This window comes from Aricia agestis, chromosome 15, assembly GCF_905147365.1.
Source record: "Aricia agestis chromosome 15, ilAriAges1.1, whole genome shotgun sequence".
Taxonomy (NCBI): domain Eukaryota; kingdom Metazoa; phylum Arthropoda; class Insecta; order Lepidoptera; family Lycaenidae; genus Aricia; species Aricia agestis.
In genome coordinates this window covers 4831569-4856394 of record NC_056420.1, presented here as the reverse complement: position 1 = coordinate 4856394, position 24826 = coordinate 4831569, and the positions used below count along the sequence as shown (strand labels likewise).

The 24826-nt window shown below is 37.0% G+C and overlaps 1 protein-coding gene across 3 annotated transcripts in view; it reads right to left on the bottom strand.

Moving 5' to 3' along the window:
- Positions 1 to 2135: 2135 nt before the first annotated feature.
- LOC121734094 overlaps positions 2136 to 24826 on the bottom strand; it is an 83970-nt gene continuing 61279 nt past the window's right edge. For 2 of the 3 annotated variants that reach the window (XM_042124507.1, XM_042124509.1), the window contains 16 exons: positions 24372 to 24559; positions 23841 to 23979; positions 23065 to 23230; positions 22403 to 22559; positions 21838 to 21938; positions 18562 to 18903; positions 17835 to 18150; positions 16135 to 16349; positions 12360 to 12459; positions 11515 to 11672; positions 10710 to 10943; positions 10083 to 10252; positions 9285 to 9387; positions 8539 to 8706; positions 7975 to 8106; positions 2136 to 5196 (listed from right to left, as the gene is read on the bottom strand). In XM_042124507.1, the coding sequence (XP_041980441.1) occupies positions 5047 to 5196; positions 7975 to 8106; positions 8539 to 8706; positions 9285 to 9387; positions 10083 to 10252; positions 10710 to 10943; positions 11515 to 11672; positions 12360 to 12459; positions 16135 to 16349; positions 17835 to 18150; positions 18562 to 18903; positions 21838 to 21938; positions 22403 to 22559; positions 23065 to 23230; positions 23841 to 23979; positions 24372 to 24559 (2839 nt within the window). In that variant the 3' untranslated portion in view covers positions 2136 to 5046. The remainder of the gene's footprint in view (positions 5197 to 7974; positions 8107 to 8538; positions 8707 to 9284; positions 9388 to 10082; positions 10253 to 10709; positions 10944 to 11514; positions 11673 to 12359; positions 12460 to 16134; positions 16350 to 17834; positions 18151 to 18561; positions 18904 to 21837; positions 21939 to 22402; positions 22560 to 23064; positions 23231 to 23840; positions 23980 to 24371; positions 24560 to 24826) is intronic. The other variant, XM_042124508.1, reaches the window with a different exon arrangement.

The window sequence follows — 24826 nt, the reverse complement described above, 5'->3', positions numbered from 1 at the left end:
AGTCGGAACTGTAAGCTGCTGCACGGGATCCAGTGAGTCGGATAAGCTGCCGTGCGGGGCCGATGCTACGTGCTGACCAGGAGAGATGTGCTCTGCTTGCTGACCGGTCGGTGTAGTGAGAAAGCCAGATGATGCTGATACGGAGTCGCCCAGGCCGCGGTACATTGCGGCTAGTGGACGAGGTACCCCGATGAGGCGATGCTGGCTGGCGCGGTGCGGAGGGGCGGGGAGTGATGATGATGAAGGAGGCGTGTTCTGTCGAGGGTCACCAATGTGGGATATGAGCGTGGTTGCCAAAGAGGAAGATCTTCCGACCGAGCGAGGTGGTATGCTCGGTCAGGCCTAAGCCCTCGTGATACATTTCAGCTGTCGTATATATACCGACGCGCTCAGAAAACTTCGATAGCGCGATGCAGGAATGTTAGGCGAATTGTGCATACCGCCACACTATACTTAGTAGGGACGTCAACATGATCCAGGGGAGGGGCTGCCCCCCCTTGCCCCCCCCCCCCCCTCGGTACGCCCACGACAGGAAACATATTTGTTGGGGGAAAATGGGAGGAATATTTAAGTAAAATACTCAAATATTTCCACTTGCAAACTTAAGGTAGGTTAGCTGGTAAAATTCTCAAACTTAAGTGGTGGATAGCTAGGTTGGAAGATACGAATAAGTCAATTTCGCCGCCCCTCATTTTTGCCGCTCTGGGCCAATGCCCGGCTCGCCCCCCCCTTAGATCGGGCCCTGTTTGGGCTCATAACTTTATAAGTAAATAATATGTTCTCTAACGTCTGTATTAGGTTTATAAAATATTACTTTGTCATCTACTGTGAACACCGTCTTTCTAGAGTCATTACAAAAGAAATAGGGGCAGCTCAAAGCCAACTTCAAATAAAGATGCCGGTCTTCCCCAAGATGTCCATTAATTAAAAATAAATCTTTTCATCAAAACTCTCAAATCGACGTCCTAGACGTGCATACCAACAATTAACACGACAATTATTTTGCTGTCTCTACGGTAGCCACTAGCCAGCTGGTTTCAGTTGGGTTTTCGCCGGAGGTGTGCAATTTTCGCCCCGAACGAGGAAAACCGGAAAAAGCGATATTACTCGGTGCCTTCGTCATGATGATTACTTGAGAGGCCCACCAGTTTCTTATTATTGCTAACAGATTGCCTTCTCTTTCGTATTTATGTTTGTAAGGGAGGAAAGAGATGACATGATATTAATTCAGCATTTTAATGCGTTGGCCGGGGGTGTGATATATTATTAGTAAAACAATCTAAATTACACCTTTTATTGTATTCAACACATAAAAAATAATCACTCTTAAATCTTAATTACGGACTACGAACTAGTCGAGTCGGTAGCGCGCGGGAATCTGACGGGTGCGTCTCGGACGCGTTTGGGACGCGTCGCCTGTTGGAGCACGCTTGAGCTTTCCGAAATTCCCGGAATGTGCGAGTGAGAGGGCACGCCATGTGTTGCGCTCGTTACAGCATTTTACTAGAGCCTCAGATTACCTAATAGGAAGGCTTACTACGTAACTTGGCTCAAAGATCCAACACATTATGTTGGACAAAGGTACCCAAGTTTTGATTGTCATGTGGTCAGAATGCACAATCTATGTCGATAATAACTTATTATTATACTTGGCTCAAAGATCCAACACATTATGTTGGGCAAAGGTACCCAAGTTTTGACTGCCATGTGGTCAGAATGCACAATCTATGTCGATAATAACTTATTATTATACTTGGCTCAAAGATCCAACACATTATGTTGGACAAAGGTACCAAAGTTTTGACTGCCAAGTGGTCAGAATGCACAATCTATGTCGATAATAACCATAAAGTTAATATACCTCTAGGTATATTAACTTTATGGTAATAACTGACGATCATCATAGACGAACATTCGCCACTACGGCTGTTTACACACACGCCGCGGCGGCGCTGCTGCATACATTTCTATGGGCCCTTTTCACACGGCCCCGCCGCCGTAATCACTTACCGACGTTGCTGCATAAAGGTCAGCGCTGACCCTAAGATTTAAGACTTATCAAATATTAATTATCATAATTCGTTTCATTAACACTTATTCAAAGTAACTTGTGGAATGCAAATAAAATACTGATAGATTTTGATTGTAATTTAATATTAAAACATGAGTTTACAACAAATGGCATGTTAAACAAAATCCTACATACAAATTGTAAAGCTGCGCGATATTATAACAGATGCGTTAAACCATACTACGTGCCCACTTGAATATTATTGGATAGGCTCCGTTCACATTAGTGCAGATAAGCTAAGAGTCATGTGAACGAGACCTTAGACAATATTAAATGCGTTTTGTTACTGCTATTGTTCATACATCGAAGATATTTATATAATAATGTTCAAGTGGACATGACGAATTTTTTTATATTTTACCAAATATGTTAAGAAAATTTTGATCCCAAAACTTGATTTAGCATCCGGGCAGAAACACTAACAGTTACCACACTAGAAAAGCAAATCTGTATCTATAACTATAACTATTGACATCTAGAAATGTTTAAGTACGTTGGAATTTGTATATTATGTGTTTATTAGGCTCGCGGTGCTCTTTGTGCATACAAAATGATTTAGTGTATCCTACTATATCTGTATAATACTTTACAGTAACAAACAATATTATCTATGAATTGTCTAGGATGTCTACTATATTATGTACTCGTTTACAAGCATAGACATGAGAGGAAAAATCGGTGGAGTTTTGTACTAGGTATTGGGATCAACATATCACTCCGGAAAGCTTAAATAATACCGAACCACGATCGACAAACTTACAAATCACTACCAAAATATCAAAAGAGCTAACGGTAATTTACAAATAAATAAGAAACAAAAACAATTTGTTCAGTAGAATCACATCAGCGAAGCAACGAAGAGGGGCAAACGAACACACAAGTATTTCATTCGTGTACAAATAAAATCGCTCGACCACATCCTATATACAACTTATCAAACTAAATGTGTAAAAAAAATAGAGAGATTTTAGTATGTGTAAGGCATGACGGAGTGCAGTCACTCTCGGGTATAAATGACCAGAATTTTAAAGTAATATTTAAATCTACCCTACTGGAAGGTAATTTAAATCTAATAAGTAATACAAACACTATATTAACAAACCTCAAACATCTCCGCTACTAACCATTATAAAAACTTTCAACGCTCAACATTCGCACCACTGGTCGTTAGATTGATTTTTTAGACATATTAATATTTACACTCGCACAGGGAATTAAAAATGGCCGAAAAAATTCATAATATTGTGTATAAACGGAAAATTATTTAAAAATCAAAATAAACGTAAAACATAGTGTCGCTACAGATAAAAATCAATACATCTAAAAAATCAGCCTCCAAATTAATTTCATTACCCTAATGCCTTTCAGCACAATAATAAATAACAATAATAGCCTATAAAAATATATTTATAACTAGAAAATATATCGCCGCTTACGGGCGGCCTTACAACGGAGACACCTACAACTATACTCTTGAGATTGCCGGAGCGTAAACAAAAAGATTTTAGCGGGGCGATGAATTATGCTACTTCAATAAATAACTTAGTCATTGTACCGAACTAACGTTAAAACACTTGATATTTTAAAATTACGCGATTAACCTTAACATCCAAAAATATATTAGTAACAATGACGCTATCATATATACAGTTGGAGATTCATACGATCTGCGCTCGGCTCCGAGGCCAGTTATTGTCTTACATCTCCATACGCCAGGGAATGTATTACTTCTTAAACGTAGCACTTAAAAACTATCTTACACTTAAAAAGCATTTAAAGTAGTCCTACAAACTAAAGAAGTCAAAAATCTTACTTTAATACAAATGATATCGTTAACTGATATAATGTAATAATACTATCTCTGCTGTTTAGTTACAAGTATGATAAAAATATTAATCAACTTTCTAATACAATACGTAAGCGATTCCTGAATAATACTATTTCATACATAGGTACGTTTATTTGCAAACCTACACTAACCCTCATATAATGAAAAAGATCTTTAAGAGAGAAGAGAGTTACACGAATTTGTAACAAAGGAGTATTTCTCGTAAATAAAATATTCGATTTGCATTAACACTCTAATCCCCAGTTTCTTTTCTAACTCGCACGCAGACTTCGTGCGTGTACCAAAACCATACTGCAAATTGAATAAACTTTAATTATGAGAATTACGTTTGCTGTGTCATTTTATTAATTAGCATTTTATCAATAGACGATAAATAATATTATGTATCTATCTTATAACGAAATATTTACAACACTTATAAATAAGCAGATTTTTTATAGAATCAGTACAATAAATAAGGCGGAGATACCAATTCTAGCAACATTAAAATCATAAGCCAGCTATCATATTAAAGTTTTAAAATGTTATTATTTATCATCGTCTATGTGAATAATTGATTTTACAGAATGACTGACAGAAAACTAAGTGTACCAGCACTATTAGCACTATTTTCTACATACAAGTTGCATTTAAGGTGTCTTAATATGAATGATTATGATGTATTACACAGAAAAAACAGACTAAACAGTCTCGTGCAAATTTGGAATTACTTGTACAGTACTAGACCTTACCACACTTAGACAACAATTAGACGAATATTTTACAATAAGCACATCGGTATAGAGTGGATCCACTCAGTTTATGAGCGTAGGAGTTGCACCTGCAGTCACATCTGTTAAGGTCGCACCGTTTGAGTAGTCTTGTGTATTGCGTACACACTTGGGCACCTTTAAAAACGACTGTTCGGTTTTAGCGAAACCGCGCCCGCAACAGTGACGTTATTACATCACCAGTTAAATATTTATGTGCACATACACACCAGGGCACTATAAAAACTGTGATGTTAGTTTTCGCAAAACTGATTGTCCTGTTAGTGCTGGTATTCGCTACAGTGACGTCATCACTGTGTTGCGCACACACCGCACTAGTGTCCGGCGCAGGCGTGCGGGCAGGCGAGGCAGGCACGTCAGGAGGGCGGGGCGCGGCGGCGGCGGCGGTCGGGCGGGGCGAGCAGGTAGGAGGCGTCGAGCGCCCGCCCCCCGCTGCGAGCGAGCAGCCGTCGCGCGATGCCGTTCACGCGCTCCTTTTGCTGCTCGCGTCGCGCTGCGCCGGTTAGCTGGAAATTGATATTAATGATTTAGACACCTTTAAAGTATACAGTTGTGGGATATATGCGTGAAGGCCGCAAAGAAAGATCGCTCGAAGATGTCGGAAGAGATCTTCCGACCACCGAGCCTTCGATTCGAGCGAGGTGTGATACTCGGTCAGGCCCGAATACCGAAGCACTTAGAAAACTTAAATAGCGCGATGCAGGAATGTGACGCTAATTGTGGGTATCGCCACACAGTCATGGCTTTTTGTGTAGATGTCTAATAAAAGTAAACACTTTATTCGAACAAAAAATTAAAACTATTCAGAACTTCAAACTTCAAAATAATTTATTCAAAATAGGTTTACAAAAACACTTTTTGACGTCAAACATAATTACAATTTAGATTTAAAGTACAATTACATTAACCATAATATCAGGGCAACATAATTAATAATATATTAAAAAATTAAAACATTAACATAATTTATATAAAATCACCAATGTATGAGGAGCAATGAGCAGAATTCAGGGAAATATGATACAGATTTACACCCAATTAATATCCTTATCATTTAAGTAATTATCAACCTTGTAATATGCTTTTCCGACTAGCACTCTTTTTAATTTTTTTTTTAATTTTGTTTCTGGCAAACAAACATGGGGTATTTTATTATAAAATCTGATACAGTTGCCCATAAAAGACTTATTTGTTTTAGTTAAGCGAAATTTAGGAACATGCAGTTTATTTTTATTTCTAGTGTTTCTATTATGATAATCACATTTTTGTTTAAAAAGGTCTATATTCTTTCGAGTGTACATAATTATTTCGTATATATATAATGAGGGCAAAGTGATAATTTTAATTTCTTTAAATTTTTCTGTAAGTGAATCTCGACATTTCATTTGATATATAGCACGTACTGCACGTTTTTGCAAAATAAAAATACTGTCCAAGTCGGCTGCTGATCGCCATAATAAAAGCCCATAAGACATTAAACTGTGAAAATACGCAAAGTAAACAAGCCTTGCTGTATCTATCGATATAGAATTTAGTTGGCGTATTCTCCTTACAGCATAAGCAGCAGCACTAAGTTTAGACGAAAGGTGTTCAATGTGACTATTCCATTGTAATTTCGAGTCCAATCGAATGCCTAAAAAAGAAATTGAGTTAGTCAAATTATTTTTTTCGCTCTCTATTATGATTTCGGATTCGATTGTTTTAACATTAGGTACAGAGAATCTAACACAGTTCGTTTTTTTCGCATTAAGAGCAAGATTGTTTGCTTTAAACCACTTAGCCATTTTTTTAGTGTGTTGTTAACATGCAGAAGCTGACTATTTTTCCGATCTACTTTAAAAATCAGTGAGGTATCATCTGCAAACAATACAATGTCATCACATTCGTCAAGTACATAATATGGAAGATCATTAATATAAACTAAAAACAAAAAAGGACCTAGTATAGAGCCCTGAGGCACACCGATCTGAACGAATTACCCTGACGAAATAGCATGTCCAATGCCTACACATTGTTTCCTATTAGACAAATAAGATTTTATCATATCTAATGCTTGGCCACGTATTCCATAATAACTAAGTTTCTTGAGTAGTGTTTGATGATCCACGCAATCAAAGGCTTTGGAGAGATCACAAAATACTCCAATGGCATCCTGTGAGCCCTCCCAAGCCTCCAATATCAATGATATTAGCTTGAATGCAGCGTGAGTTGTTGATCTCCCTTTTGAGAAGCCAAATTGCTGGTTATGAATAATTTTGAATTTAGAAAAATGTGCTAATAACTGGTCAAGCATATTTTTTTCAAAAATCTTGCTTAGTGAGGGTAGTATTGATACCGGCCTGTCATTTGAAGGGTCTTCTCTACAACCATTTTTAAAAAGCGGAATAGTTTTACTAATTTTAAATAAATCAGGGAAGTGCCCTTTTAAAATACTATCGCTAAATGCCACTGCTAATATAGGCGCGATAACATCAATAACCGGCTGCAATACCTTGACGGAAATGCCCCATAAATCTTCAGTACTTTTCAATTTCAGTGTTTTAAAAGCTTTTTTAATATCCGCTTGATTAACTGGTGTAAATTGAAAATTTTCTGGCACATGAATATTAACATTACTTTCCAATAATTCTAGTGCCTGTTTAGATGAACCCTGAAGACCTTCAGTTATTTTTATGGGTATATTTGTGAATTACTCCTCAAAGCATTGTGCCACTTGTAATTCTGGTGAAATAAATGTGGAGTAATTCTGGTTGGCTCTTTAAATACATAATCTAGATTAAAGGACTTAAAAAGTGATAATAGATTGTTCCTATGCGTAGATTCTACTAGAATGTCGATATTAATGTCTCCACACACAACCAGTGATTTGTTACACATAAAAATGTTACTTAATATATCTTCAATTACAGTGAAAAAGTGTATATAGTTAGCTGCTGGCGGTCTGTAAATGCATTAAAATAAAAAGTCATTAATTTCTGCACATGCAACCTCACACACCCTCTCTACAGTATAATTGACAATGTCATTGCGTTCTTTGAATTTAATGTTATCCTTAACAAGTATTAAACAACCACCACCCTCTGATGAAGCTTCTTATTTTCTTCAATGATTAGATTAAGTACTAAAAGAAAACTTCCAAATTTGCGGTCTTATATTTAGAAGCAGTTTCTTTCGGAAATCGTTAAGTATATTATTATTACTCGTATATTGCAGAAAATGATTGTTAATAGTAGTAATAGTAGCTACAAAACTTAAATATAATTTTAGTTTGTTAGTTTAATTACCTTGTTACTTACAGGGGCGGCGACAGCTTGAGTCTGTTTCTTCTTGGTCTCCTGTGTGGTCTTGTTCTTGTCAGCGGGCGCGGCGTTCTTAGCGGCTCTGCCTTTGAGGTACTCCGGTAACACCTCATGCGGCTGTAAATATTTAATGTAATTATTGCAAAATATGTAGTAAAAGTGAAATGAAGTATTGTAATATTACAAAGAACTACCTAAATATTGTAGAGATGAAGAGTAAATATTGCAATATTGTAGAGAACTGGGTATACACTGGACATTATAGTTATGCATTGTTTTATCCTTGTCGTAAAAAACGTACCGTAAAAAAGTCTCTTGACAAACAAGTACATAACATAGTCATTTTATTACAAACATTATATTATTATTATTATATAAGATAATAGATAACGAAGTATCTATGTTATCTAGAGTTATTTTGCAGGTTGTTCAACCTGTAACACTAAAAAGAAACGTGCTTGAACAGCCGCACCGAGCGGTACGCATGCGCATCTCCCGTGTGTGAGCGAGTCAGCATCATCTGGTTATCTCTGTCTGACTAATACGTACCGCGTAAGTCCTGGTGACCTTGAGCCGCTGCGGGAACGTGTCGAAGGCGTAGGGTTTCGTGCAGATGGGGTACTTGGGGCGGGAGACGCGCGTGAACAGCCGCGCCGAGCGGTCCACGCGCAGCTCGCAGATGTACACGTGTGCCTCGGACGAGCCCAAAGGACGACCCTGTAATATTAGTAATAAGTAAGTAAATCACATTTTCCATGTGATGGGGCATTTTATGATAGAAGCCACTGTTAGCACAATGACCATCGAAAATAAACCTTGATAGTTTCCTCCTACTAATATTATCGATTATTGATAAAATGTATCTTTTCGTCTTGCTTACTCAGGCAAACTTCATGGCGTTCAAGTTAAGAGTTGTCCTTGTCATCTAGCAAAGCGAAAAAATTAGAGCTTGGAAAAATGAGGGCTGTCAATTATTTTAATTAGCGTTTCATGAGTTCAACGACATAACAAACTAGCTTTTGCCCGCGGATTCGCCCGCGTGGAATTCTGATAACGACATAATTTCAGGAAAAAAAACCCAACTATTTAATACATAAAATGTAGCCTATATCACTCAGGAACACACTCAGCTTTTTATCGGTGTTAATTTTTTTGCAATCGGTCCAGTAGTTTTAGAGATATAAGAGGTATAGTTTGATTTTTTATTTGTAGGAACAAATAAAAAGTCAAACTATACCTCTTTATTATATTAGTGTAGAAGTGTAGATGAAGACTATAAACAAAACACTAGGTACCTTGCAGAATGTATTGAGGTCCATGACCCAGCACTGCGACATCACCAGCTCGATCGGCACCGCCTCGTACAGCGGCACTCGCATCACCTCGTTGTGGAAGAATCTACAACAGAATACAAGTTAGCAACTTCAAGCAGATATAAGCCGTCATTACACTCCACTTTTTCAGAGACCGTCGGAATTGGCCTTACTCCCTAAATCCTATTACACTGCCCTATATTAGGGTAAGTGTCATAATTTCGTAAAATTAGCAAGTTTAATAACAATTTTAATAATATTTTTGGGCATGCGTGTAAAAAGGTGCGTTACGTTACTAAATTTATACCATCCTCACGTACAATGTGTATTTTGTAGTGAGTTTGAATTTCGGAGAGCATTTTGTGTTTACGAGTACGCGTGTAAGTGTGTACTCTCTGTATGTACACGTTCGTGCCTGTGTACATGCGTATGGGTGTCCGTGAGAGCGTATGGGCGTGCCTGAGTACGTATATGTATACGCGTACGTGTAATTGCGTATTTGCGTGTGTGAGTGCGTTGAGAATTGAGATGCATTTGTGCGTTCATTCGTGCTGGTAAAGGGCTCCCACACAAAACTGTGAATTCGCGTCGCATCGCAAATATCTGCGACAAAATTTATAATAAAATGACATTACGATGCGATACGATGCAAATTTGCAGTTTTGTGTGGAAACACTAAATGCGTATGAGTCCATTTGGCGTGTTAATGAGTATTTGCGTGTGTGAGCGCGTTGAGATTCATTTGTGCGTGTATTCGTACCGGTAAAGTCGCATACTCACTTCCTAGTGGGCTCGTGGAATGTCTCGTGCGGTCGCAGGTAGTGGTGTCCGTACACGTAGCGCTCCTGCGTCTCGCGGTGCTTCCATAGTCGCTCCACGCGGAATATGTCGAGCTCCGACACCGGTACCGCGCCGATCGTCTGATACGTGTGCTTGCGGACGGCTCCATCCTAAGAAAAACAATCAAATGTAAAAATTTAGTTTCAAACCAAAATATCAGAGGTATTAAAACAAATATTTTAACACGTCTTCATCAAATTGTGGACCTACTAGCAGGGATGGCAAAACATTTTCGAATCAACGTGCCCTTTTCTGAAGAAGTCGTGCCATTTAACCCGTCGATCGTAAAAAAACAAAACACAATAGAATTTTTATTGTGTCTCGGTCACCGGTGACCGTATGGGGCTTGATGAATTAATTTTGTTTTTTTGGTGCGTATTTTAAAATTTAAATTCATACATTATGCAGAGGTGGATCTATAACCTTCATTGTTGGTAACATAATTTCGATACTAGTTTTGTGACCAGAAGCGTGCTCCATTATGTCACGTGCCACTGCACTGGTGGTACGCGTGCCATTGGTTCGCCTTCCCTGTACTAGCCTTGTTGAAATTTTATGAAAGTTTACCTTGGTCGTCGAAGTCTCCTCTTTCCCCTTCGTCTTAAGCTTCTTCCTATCTGTCCGCTTAGTCCTGCTCGTCTGTGTGTTAGCACTGAGGTCAGGTCGTCGCTCGTCTATCGGTATATCACGGAGGACGTACACCGTGTCACCCTGACGCACTTGCAGCGAGCCCCGCATAAGAGAGAGATAGAACTGGTGACCCTCTTCCGTGTACTCGTCTAGAGGTATCTCCCGGTCCACCTGAGAGAGAAAAGAAATGTAATAAATAATAATTAATAAGTAATAAATAATATTATAATACATAATATTTTTACAAGTCATCGTCAGTAATTTGAAGTTTACAGTGTTTTGTTAACTCTATAATATTATAGCCTTGAATAATTTGACATCGCTTCTATAAAGTATAGTAATCAAGTTACAAAATAAAATAAAATAATATGTAATTTTAAAGCAGCAATGGGTAGTTTCTTTTGTACATTATAATCTTAAAAGTCTAAGGTGCACCACATAGCACGGACATTCAGGGAAATTTTGTGCGTCGTATCACTCATTTCGTGACTCGTCTCACTATATTATATGTAGTAGTTTAACGAAGTAAGTGGCGGCCGAAAAGGAAGGTTTTCCGACCGAGCGCGAGCGAGATAGCATGCTCAATCAGGCCGAAGCGCACTGACGTCATTTCAGACGTTGTATACATCTTGCCGCGCTCAAAAACTCCGATAGCGAGATGCAGGATTGTTAGGCTAATTATGGGTACCGCTACAGTAGCGTCACTCTTGACCCTCTGGTCTGTAGATAATTCTAGTCTCACCTCAGCGGGCTCACAGTTGTGACAGTGATGCGCGGCGGCCGGGTCGCCGGAGTGGCGCATGCACCGCGCGTGCTGCCACACGCCGCAGCCCGCGCCTCCGCACTGCACCATCAGACCCTCCTCCACGTGCAGACCGCACACGCACATTATCACCTCGTCTGTAACGATACACGTTTTAGTAAAGTCATAGTCCACTTACTGCCGCACTCAGAGTGGAACATAATTTACTTAATTGTAATTAATTCAAAATTTTGACATAAGCCCCATACATTATCTGTCAAACTCTTCATTAAATTCAAGGTTAATCGTAATTAAATGTCTCTGAGTACGGCGGCTAGACTTCAGAGTACTACGAAGTTTTTGACAGAGATCCTTGCATAAATAAAATTAAGAGGACAGACGCACAGGTAAGAACTAAGAAGCACTCAAGACTAGACATTGTGAGAAAAAAGATAAAGTTGGATTAATGATGAGTCTTGTAATGTGTTTCCCTCGCAATACTGGTGTGACATTATGGTGTGCATTGTGACATTAACCTGTTGCTATGGAGTAGTTACGTAGATGGACGGAACGCAACGGAATTTTTCAATAGGAATGTTTCAAGAGATACACATAAAAACCATTCTATACTCCACTCGGGCTAACTGGTCGCTAGCGGTCATTGACTCCCTGTCAAAAACTTGTCATTTTCCATATAAAACCACGATTGACAATATCTGACACTTCATTGTCAATCGCGGTTTAAATGAAAAATGACAAGTTTTTGACAGGGAGAGTCAACGACCGCTAGCGGCAAGTTAGCCCGAGTGGAGTATAGAAAATTTATAACGCTCTCAAGTACTCACCCGACTTAGATTTTTGCATAAATCCAGGTGGTAAGGACTCCGGTGAACCCAGTATCTTACTTAAGTGTTCCGCAAAATCTGGTTTTGTGTTGTTGTACACCTGAAATTACAAACAATTGTTAGCTAATACTTAAATAGGTAGTTTGATTTCAGAAACTTGAATTATAAGGGCGTTCGCTGCGTTGAGCGTGTGCCCGTCGCGGGCGCCCGCGCCGTGCGCTCGCCATAGTAATCGTGCGACGGCTGACCCGCAGCGCTGCTCTATGGGATGACACGAAACAAGCACGCCTCGCGGGTGGCCGCGCCGAGCGCACGCTTAACGCAGCGAACGCCCTAATGGTTGTTGATTACATTTTTTATAATAAAATTTCAATTCTGAAGTTCGATAGATACCCGCTGCCCTAAACTAAACTACGAATATAAATATTGCCAAAACTAAAGTTTTGGCAATATTTATATTCGAAAAAATGAAACGAGTCCAGCCATATTAGTTAAAAATGCCGAGATGCTAAATAAACTAGTTTAATATTTTCACTTTTTGTGGTTTCTATGTATAGTTTCTTTTAATTTTTTGCAGTGATTAAAATATATTACCAAAATGTAAACCGAATAAGAAGTAAGCTTACACAATTTCATCTAAATGTATTAAATAGTAATTATGATGTCATTTGCCTGACGGAAACAAACCTTAACAAAAGTGTATTCGATAGTGAAGTAGTTGATTCTCGCTACAATGTCTTTAGACGCGATCGTATAGATACTCTATCGAAAAAAATCGAAGGTGGAGGAGTCTTACTAGCTATCCACAAAAAGTACCATGTAATCCGTCAGGCATCTTGGGATAGTGATATGGAGGATATCTGGATAACTCTTTTGCCTAACTCACACACTGAATCACGCTTCCATTTATGTGTTTGTTATCTGCCACCTGACCTAAGCCATAATCTTCTAGAAAGTTTCTATAACCACTGTCAAAATTTGCTTATTAATTGCTGCCCTGCTGACAACTTCATGCTTGTGGGCGATTTCAACACCCCCAACTACTACACTGCTTGGTGTAATAATACGCTTAATACAGCGATACCTCATACACACAATAAAAAGCTTTACCTTCTAAGCGAATTTTTGTCTTTTTGTAACTTAAAACAGTACAATAATGTCAAAAACTGCAATAATCGTTTTCTTGATTTAGTTTTGTCAAACATGGAGCAGGTAAGTGTTAACGAAGAGCTCGCATTAATCCAAGTGGATAAGCACCATCCCTCAATTCTTATTAGTGTATCTTTACCTAAAATGTCTAAAGAGCTTCGCCAATGTCTCACTGAACGGCTAAATTTTAAAAAATGCGACGTTTTAAACTTAAAATCTGAGTTAAATCGTGTTAATTGGCAGGATATTTTGCGATCTAATGATATTAACTCGTGTACAGATGCCTTTTATGACACACTGTTTAAAATAATAAAAAACCATACTCCTACCGTATCTAACAAAACTTTATCATACCCTATTTGGTATAGTAGAGCTTTAATAAAATGCAACCAAGAAAAAAATAAATATCATAAACTTTACAAAAAATTTGGAAACCCCCGCGACTATGATGTGTTCTCTATGCTTAGACATAGGTGTAAAGCTCTAACTAAAACATGTTATGACAAATATATTTCCGCGACCGAGAATTCTCTAAAAACTAACATGAAATCATTTTGGCGGTATGTAAATAGCAGAAAAGGTAACGTTTCAATACCGAACACTGTCAAATTTGATGGTAAATCGTCATCAAACGGTCAGGAGATTTGTAATCTTTTTTCCAGTTACTTTGTTTCGGTTTTTGACAGCAATGATGACCTCCAATGTGATTATCACTATTGCACTAGCTCTAACAGCAATTGCATACCTGACACGTTGTCCAATATATTAATTAAACAAAGTGATATAATATTAAAAATAAAAAAACTAGATACTAATAAAGGTGCTGGACCAGATTTGTTACCCCCTTATTTTATAAAGCTGCTTGTTACGGAGTTATCAATACCTCTAACTATCATTTATAATAAATCTGTAGCCAGTGGAGCTTTCCCTGACCGTTGGAAGACAGCACATATTATCCCAATATTTAAAAGTGGCGATAAGACAGATTGCAGAAATTATCGACCTATAAGTATTCTTTCCTGTTTCGCTAAAATATTTGAGTCTTAGTCTATGATCATCTTTATAGTCACATGAAACCACTTCTTTCACACAAGCAACACGGTTTTATAAAGGGTCGATCAACTGTCACAAATTTATTGGAGTATAAAAATTATCTCTGCCAAGCTTTTTCCATTGGTGGCCAAGTAGACGCCGTATATACAGATTTTACGAAGGCCTTTGACAAAGTAAATCATCGCCTACTTTGTCGTAAATTAGCGTCCTATGGTATTCATGGAAACTTGTATAGATGGATATGCTCCTATCTAATGAACAGGAATCAACTAGTAGCGTTGAAGGGTTTCATTTCCTCACCAGCCAATGTTACATCGGGAGTACCTCAAGGTTCCCACCTAGGGCCTCTATTATTCGTGATTTTCATAAACGATTTAATACTTGAACTGTCTTGTAATTGTCTATTGTACGCAGATGACCTTAAGATTTTCAGATTGGTATCTAAAAATGAAGACTGCTTGGCCCTTCAGCGAGACATTGACAAAATATCAGATTGGTGTAAAGCAAATCGTATGTACTTGAACGTTGGTAAGTGCTCTGTTATTTCATTCACTCAAAAACGTAATAAAATTAACTGGATATATAGCATTGATGGTCAAGCACTTACCCGCGTTCAAGTTGTTAAAGATTTGGGTGTCCTTTTTGACGAGAAACTTTCCTTTCGTGCTCATTATGAACACATTATTTGCAAAGCCAATCAAATTCAAGGATTTGTTTTAAGGACAACTAAAGATTTCAAAAAACCTAACAGTTCTCTATATCTATTCTTAACTCTCGTGAGGACTATCTTAGAGTATGGGAGCCCCGTATGGTCTCCTAATTATAAAGTCCACGTAGAGGACATTGAGCGCGTACAAAGGAAATTTGTCAAGGTTCTTTTTTACCGTTATAACCCAGGACGATCTAATTTAAACTATCACGATAGGCTTATTAATCTCAAAATACAGACTCTTGAGAATAGGCGCATCTTCTTTGATCTTCTTTACTTCTATAAAATCATAAATAATTTATTAGACTCACCTAACTTGCTCTCGCATATTAGCTTCAATATTAAATTTAGTGCTCGTAGAGCAAATAACATTAACCTGTTTGCCTTGCAAATATACAAAAATAATATATCCTATTTTAACCCCTTAACACGCCTGGCTCGTCAATACAATAATTATTCAAAACAAAATAAAAATTTAGACATTTTTGATAAGCTTCAATTGTTTATAAAGATTGTTAAAGACATCCTCCATATCACCTTAGAAGGTTCCAAATAACCTATTTTTATTGTTCACCTTTTTTTTTCTTTTTCTTTTTAAATACATAAATTATAAGTATTAGTTAATGAGCTAATGTTATAGTTTAAAAGTATTTTTTTTTAATAGTGTGCACATATGTTACTTTACAATCCAGGTCATAAACTGTATTTATCATGCTATTTCATTTCGATTGTAATGTGTTTTGTGCATTAAAATAAATAAATAAAATAAATAAAAAAAAACTTAAACCATTGGCTTGGACACTTCGAACGTTAGAATGAAGACAATGTTTCTAGTATTTCTATATAATAAAGCGTTGAATTTACCTTCTTCAGTAGCGCAGCGGCGGCACCCAAGCTCGACGTCTTGCTGTGCTCGCGAATAATACTCGAAAATACTCCACTCATGTCGCTGTCAAACTGAGCCACTGTTTCATAAGCGCCGTTGTCGATGTTGCTCAAAATGGACGACAGGCTCTGTGCGTTCTCAGTCTTGGGTTTCAACTTGAGGAGAGGAGTACAGACGAGTTGGTCGTCTTCGTCTATAAATAACAAGAATTATTTTTTTATAAAACGTCATAAGGAATAATGTTAATGTTAATGTTCCGTCGACTTTACCTCGTAAAGTCGACGTTAAATAACCCGCAATTGCATTAAGTTATAGCTTTATGAAGGTAGAATAATTGACCAACCATAAATTTATCACCAACAACGCATAATGAATAAAACATGAGTAGAATGACTGCAATATCAATCATAAAGGGTAGCAAACAACAGTAGCTATAAAACAATTTATTACGACTCCAAGCATATAGAACACTTTAGAAATGTATAATTTATTGATTAAAATACCTAACGAATAACAAATCGCAGCAATACCCATAACAATAGCTACAAACAACAGCAGCTATAAAACTTTTATTGTTCAGTTAGTAAATGACTCTAAGGGCCTGGGCAAAGAGTACGTCAGACTACGAATAATAAAAACTAAGGAAAAGTAACATGTAATAATAATAATAATTTATTGAAAACAACAATACATCTGATACAAAATATTTTTACAGGACGTTTTACTGCCGAGTTTCTTTGATGTCTGCACTAGGCTGAGCCTGTCCTGCAGATCACCAAAATAGTATCTTAATTAAAAACAATTAATTCTGTAAATAAAAACAAAGTAACTAAAATTTATAGAATTTTAAATAGATCATTGCCGCGCTGTGTGTGTGTGTGTGTGTGTATGTTCTACAATACTTGTCAAAAATATATACCTAGGTACACATTTTCAATACATTTGCAATATTTAGGTGGCCTTCAGCGGTATCAGGCTGACGTTACACAACAGTTCGAAAGGAACCAAATTTAACCCGTCGATCGTGGAAAAACGAGACACAATAGAATTTCTATTGTGTCTTGGTCACCGGTGACCGTATAGGGCTTGATGAAATAAAACGGTAATAGTATAGGAGTTAGGAAGTTACGTTTCCTTAGTTTTTATTATTCGTAGATGTCAGACTTATAATTTACTGACACTAATTAAGCAACGAAAACATAACATTTATTTTATTAATTCTATATTTTAAAGTAATATATATTTATACATTGTCACAATATTTTTTAATTTTTCACATGTTTTATTAATTTAAATATCAATGTAATAATTTACGAATTTTATATATTGTCATTTTAGATTTTATTCATTTTAATCATTAATTAGTATACTTTTAACTATTTATATGTTTGATTATATCCTATGTGACTGCTGTTTATTTTATTTTGTGTTTTTTACTATTGAATTGCTATTATAATTTTTGTTTCTTGTAATTAAGTATAAATTAATTTTACTGTTAGTTTTAGTGAAATTAATTTTTGTGATGTTATAATATTCTGCCTGAACTTGCTATTGTAAACGCTGTGTCACCTACTAAGGTACATGCATCAGCTCTTCTTGACTATTTATGATCATTTCTATAAGTTTTTAATGTATGTACTGTTTGGTGTCCTTACAACAATAAACAATAACACAATACCTTTAACAGTAGCCACAGACTCGTACAACGCTCGGAACACTCTCGCCAATCTGCTTTTAGTATCCATAGTCGCATCATCTTCGCCCTTCAACAGTTTCCGCGCGGTCTCTTCTCTCTCCGTTCTTATAGATCGCAGTCTGTTCAGGAACACCTCCGGCTTCATAGTGTCCGGTAACACTAGCGGGTCGACGGTGACCACGGCCGGATTTGGTGCCGGTGCCGGTGCGGGGGACGGCGACGGCGACGGCGATGGTGACGGTAACCGGGGAGCCGGCGGTGAGAGAGGTATCGTCATCTTCTCTCTTATGCGACGCACCTGAAATGTTGACATGTTTGTTGAGGTATGTTTACGCTTTAGTAATTTTTAAAGTTCCTTGAATGGAGTATTATACGTAATATGTTGAAAGATTGACGCATACTGGTAATCTCACAAATATTTCACATTTGTAATGAAATGAATAAAAAAAATATGAGACATGCTTGTAACGACTACTACAATCTAAGTTATAACTTACTATGTTTTTATAACACACAAAATTCATTAATATCAATATACAAAGTAGACCTTGTTTACATTTAAATTATTTTATCTCCCAATTGGTCTACCAAGGTTAAAATTAACCCCCGGTAAGAAGAAAAGATCGAAAGATGTAAGTGATATTTATCCAAGTGCTAACTGTAATACTGTTCCAGTCAATTAAATTGCAATAAAGTATCTAAAACTCACATGCTCCAGATTCCTCAACAAGAAGCATTGCCGCTCCTTGACTATCGTCTTCTCTTTCGGCGTGAGCGCCTTCACTTGCGGCTCCTGCCACAACTTGTTCAGGTGTTGTTGGTACTTCAGAATCGATATGCTCTTGAGATCGCAAGCTATGACCGGTTCGAGCTTCTTGTTGCATTTCACCGCTTTCCTCGGCCGGCCGACTCGAGAGTGCCCGTTGGAACCGGCGGACTGATTGGACGTGTTGGACGGCGTCCGAGACTGCGTTTTAACGGGCAGCTTGGTGATACGCTGCGATTTTCCACCGATGACGCCGCGGCAGTCCTCGGAATCGCACTTGCATGGCTGAAATGTGAGTTTTATTAGGAGAGAACGTAAATATAGAAATTATTAGCACTTAAGAGTCCGTATACGAAATTTTGCCGATTTCGCTGATTTAACAGACGTGATTTAACAGTTAAAATACACTATTTCTATAAGTTTTAATGCACAACATGTAAGATCATTTCAATTATAATCTAATGTTGGAGCTAGTTTTTTTTTAAGTATTTTTAAATAATCCAACTCAAACCCGCGACAGTTTTGTGATTTTTGCTGTAAAAGGTTTAGAATATCACCTGTTTATGGATTGTATTGACGTCTTAACTGACGTTACTGTTGACAGTACATTGTACTTTTTTCATACCGTAATTCCAACCATAGACATAATATAATGCTAAAGACCAACAAAGAGTGCGAGAGAGAAGAAAATCCTTTATGGAATTATAACAAGATGAAAAGAGAGAGGCAGTCTAATGAAAATTGTAACAACTTTTATTTGACAGGTCGTCAAAAGTCGTCAATCGTTTTTATGCCCTTTCGGTATTTGCAATTTATTATTTCAATCGTATGTTATTTTCAACAAATACTATTATATATAACAATAATAACTTGTGCTGTGAGTGATTGCAGTGTAAATCATAGGAATAATCCTGAAAAATATACATTTCACCCGTAATTAATCTTCATGTCCTAATTGCTACGATGTGTTTATTTTTGCTATATTCTGGTCTTTAGTTCTCTATTTCAAATAAAATATTGTGAAACCTTCCCTTTTACTTTCATATTTTGCGTAACTAAAGGTACTATTGTTCCTATATTACACAAATTTTGAAGAAAATTTTTTCATCAAAATTTCTTACATATACGCTAGTGCTTGAATCAAATTTATCGATATACTTATCGATATTTTACAATAACATAAATCTAAAATAAAAATCATTTACCTTTATATTTATCACCTTAAGCCCGGCCGCACATTATCCGAAATTTCTGATCAGAAAAATTCGGACGCCCGGCGGAACGCACTCTGTTCATACATTTTGTTGTAGACCCATCATACTAAAAGAATTTCTGACGTGTCAAAATGTATGAGCGGGGCGGGGCGTCCGAATTTTTGTGATCAGAAATTCGGAAAATGTGCGGCCGGACTAAAAAGGACATATTATCTTATTTAACTAATATAATATAGTATAGTATAATATAGCTAATATAATATAACTACTATAATATAGAGTGACTCTAAAACTAGAGGAAGGTTTATATTTATATATCATAATCATTTGTTTTACAGATTCCCTCAAGATCCTCTAATAAGAGGAAAATGGCTGAAATTAATTGGGCGTGTTGGTTGGAATTCCAAGAAAAATTTAACAATATGTAGCAAACATTTCATTGAAAATTTTTAAAGAAAAATTAGAATAAATACTATTTTGGTTAAAGGAACTATTCCAACTTTGTTTTGAAATAATTTGAAAATCGGTTCATAAACGGCGGAGTAATCGTTGAACATACATAAAAATATATCCACAGGCGAACGTCTAGACTCCTCCTGTTTGGAAGTCGGTTCAAAATAATTGTAATAAAATATTATGATATTTTATAATATGTATTTAATTTAAGAATAAAATATAATATACTATGTGTGTTGTTTACTTTCAACGTTTACTTTCAATGTAAGGACTGATTTACCAGATAGATTTTACCTGAGTAATAAATAAGTAACTTTATAATGTGTTAAGTGTATATTATTTACCCCTAAAAGAACCTCATGTCCGACGATTGAAAAATCATTCCAAAAGAAAATGTGTATCTACTTTTCAATCGTCACCTTTTTTTGCCAATTAAAATTTATGATACCTAATTTGAAATACAAATCTATCAAAGCTGCATATTATTTATTTCTTATAGAAACTCAGGTAAAATAACTCGAACGGACTAAACTATCGATAGCAAAATACTATACTATCGATAGTAAAATATACATCACTAGCACACGCACACATTGACAGATCAAAAATGGTCACGCATTTTCGAGTTGTCAGGTGGTCTTTACGACAGTATATATTATGTCTATGATTCCAACATTGTATAGACGACTTTCTCAAGAAAATGTTGGAATTACTTTTTACCACTTTAATATGAAATAGTTGAGTAAAAAAATATGTAACTCGGCAAAATTTCTATACAATGTTGGAATTACTTTTTACCACTTTAATATGAAGTAGTTGAGTAAAAAAATATGTAACTCGGCAAAATTTCTATACAATGTTGGAATTACTTTTTACCACTTTAATATGAAGTAGTTGAGTAAAAAAATATGTAACTCGGCAAAATTTTAGAGAAAATGGGCAAAGAATTGCTGTTAATTTCGTTAACTTTCGTTAACTTGGAGCTGTAATTCATAAAAAGAAAACGACAGAAATAATCTATAGATAAAATTCTATCCAATTCGAGAAAAAAGAAAAAAAAAAAGAACAGCAAATTGTGCCAAAAAACACGATTCAAATCTCAAGGCTGCCTTGCGGCGAGTAATATAATGTGAGATTTAGGTTGTTTTGAACCGTGTTTTTTGTCACAATTTGTTTTTTCTCTTTATTTTTTTCTCGAATTGGATAGAATTTTATCTATATAGATTATTTCTGTCGTTTTCTTCAAAATTTCGGCAAAATTTCGTATACGGACTCTTAATATTAGAAATAGTGTGTGAAAACTAATCCTACCCAGAAAATATGATTTTGCACGTTGGTGATGCTTACAGTATACAATTTAATACACTTCTCTTGACAGTCTCTATAAGGTTGATCATTATTTTTTATTCCTCATTTACGTGAAATACGTCGAAATTCAAACGACTGACATTTTTAGAGTTTTGGCTATGCTTTAGGCGTAAGTATTTAGTATTTGTGTACAATGGATCTACACAAATACCAAGTAGAAGTACAAGAAATCTATACACACCTGTCCTACAGCGGGATTGAACAGGGAGAAGTTGTAATCGTAAGTCAACTCCTCGCCCGGCTCTATGTCGCGCAGAGCGAACAGCGCCATGCGGAAAGTGCCTGCACAAGTAAACTTTTTAATTTAACTTGTTGCATATAAAAATTACAGCTAGGTTATTTCATTATTTCTATAATAATAATTCTAGTATTCAGCAGCAATGGTTTCTGAATTAAGGAGCTGGCGAACGAAACCGGACAAGTCCACCAGAGTGCGAAATATATTTTTTCGAATCGTCTTCTCTTGACCCATCTGCGTCAATCCCTGTTAATATTTTCAATCAAAATCGGTTAAAAAGGCTTTAGGCCATTTTCAAACAAAACCGGATTAGTTCAGTAGTAGTAGTCTAAGTTGATACTAGTTTTCTAGCCACTGTGTAATTTTTTTTCTCGCGGACTAATCCGGTTCTGTTCGCCAGCTTCTCAATTATTAACCTTTACAATCAACAAGCTATCAAAGGGCTATGGATAAAGAGATTTCCACCAATCTATCCCTTTGCTCATAAGTCATATCGCAGACGACGTACCATTAGCAGTCCACTTCTGCATCTCGCAGTTGGGTCGACAGGAGTGGTTGACGAAGCGGCCGTCGCCGCCCATGCGGTGTCCGTCGATCACGAGCCCGCCGTCCAGGTGTAAGCAGTAATGGTGAGTGTCGCGGGCGTAACGCGTCGCCATGCGCTCCTGTAACACACGATTGTTAAAATCAAATATAGACACACAACACCTAGATATAAGCCTGCAAAAGTCTGTCACCTTTTAACATAAAAACCGCAGAACAGACATTGATAAAATGTTTTTTTTAAAGAAGGCAGGACGCTGTAGGCCTGACGTCACTGCGACCCATTACGATCTATTGTGACTCCTTCGCACTAGACTTCATCCCCAACCCAATACTGCTCATAAGTTGAACGATATGGTTGGGGTTGGTGCCACGAATTTCCTCTGTGGATGAGTATTCGTGGCGACCAAGGTGCCTGTATTTAATATTATGTATTAAAGATAGTTTTTTCAGAATATTGTATGATTCCCACGCGGCATACTAATTCCTTAGCAATTATAGTATAATACGTAATAAAAGTTGTGGGCAACATCACTTACCACAAATACACCTTACATAATCATTAATTGTCATCAGGAAGGACGATCATTTTGTATGATCCATTTATTAAATAATCAAATTTCCCACCTTAAACTCCTTATCGGACACGACCTCCCCAACATACTCCAGTATGAAGTCACCGGATGTGATCTTGTGTTTGGTCCGCACGCCCCACCCCTTGTTTTCAGTCATGAATTTCTCCAGCCCGGATGCCCATTCGTGACGTTGTATGCGTTGATTCTTGCATTTGTCCCTAAAAGAAATATTGAAATAAATTAATAATTACGTATATTATAACTTTAACTTAGGTTTATTATAACTTATTATGTCTTATAACATAGTCGTAGAGTACGGACAATTTAGTATGTTAAAATGATAGACTAGGGACTAAGTAGCTCATTTAAAATTACATCACAATACGGCGGTTGATGCAGTCCTCGGCGCATGGCGTAGTACTAACAGCGTTACAGTCATAAAGTTAATATACCTAGCGGAATAGAGAAACAAAGGACTGAGCAAGAGAGATGTCTCTATCAGTAACACTGCGTGTTAAAAAGAGACGTGTGATACTCATGTATCACTTACTTACTTATGCTTATGCTGTCATCAGCAGCACTCTTTTTTTGACGTCCAGTCGGCACGTGCCGCACGTTGACAATTTAATCTCATAGAATTAATGTTCAATCATGCTTGTTAAGTGTATACGTATTACGTACACATATTTTTCACACAGATGAAAACCAATTTTGGTTACGTTTGACAGCTCGAGATTGTTGCTCTATTCCGCTAGGTATATTAACTTTATGGTTACAGTATATCTGTCTCACTCACACTTAACGTTACAATCTATCCGTCTCACTCACCCGGCGGGGCAGAGCTGCGGGCTGCACTCGGAGTACACGAGGCGGTTGATGCAGTCCTCGGCGCACGCGCTCGCCGCTGCACAGTTGCACGCCACAGACTCGCACTCCTCCGCTGATGGTTTCACATCGTAGTACACATCTGTAATAAAAGATAAGTTAGAAATAATGACGCCGAGTTTTAAAACAAAATAATCAAATCTTACGCTGTGTACACAGACATTATAGTTGATGATAGGGAGATGTACCTCTATATTATACACTTATTACTACCAATTGAAAACCAGCGTTGCGAATCCGTTCGCAACGTTGCTGAATGGGAACCAACTTGGTATTACTTATGTAAATTTTATATAGTTATTTTGTAAAATTTTATAATACCAAATAAATTTATTTTTCTTTCTTTCTTACATTCATATTCAAAAATACACATAATAGGGACAAAAAATTCAAAATATATCGACCATTTAGCGACCATTACGAAATAGTAGCAACACTTCTTTCTCACACGCTTGTCAGCACAAAAACACTCACTTGTCCTAATCTTCTTATAGTTCCACGACGGTACCGGCTGATTATAGTGTTGCTGCCACCAGATGTCGTAAGGCAGGGCGAAGTCTTGCGCGCGGCGCCGCACCCATCGCTCGCAGTAGGGGGGCGGGGCCAGCAAGCCCGGACCGAAATCCGTAGCAACTGCCTTGCTCTTGTTCTCGGGTTTTGGACTGAAATTGAGTAGAGTATTGTAGAAAATTCTAAATTCAAAAAGTGTCCAAAGTATGCATGAAACCAGCAAGTAGAAGATTAAAGAAAGGTGTTAAGCAAGATTTCAAAAAAATATGTTTACAATATTGTCATAACCTTAGTTGATATAATACAAATAAAAAAGATTTTAATATTTATACAAGTGTAACAAAACAACGTGATAATACTTTAGGGTGTCTGTGCTTTTCCAAAAAAATAAATGTGAAAGTAGAAGTGCTGAAAGAATT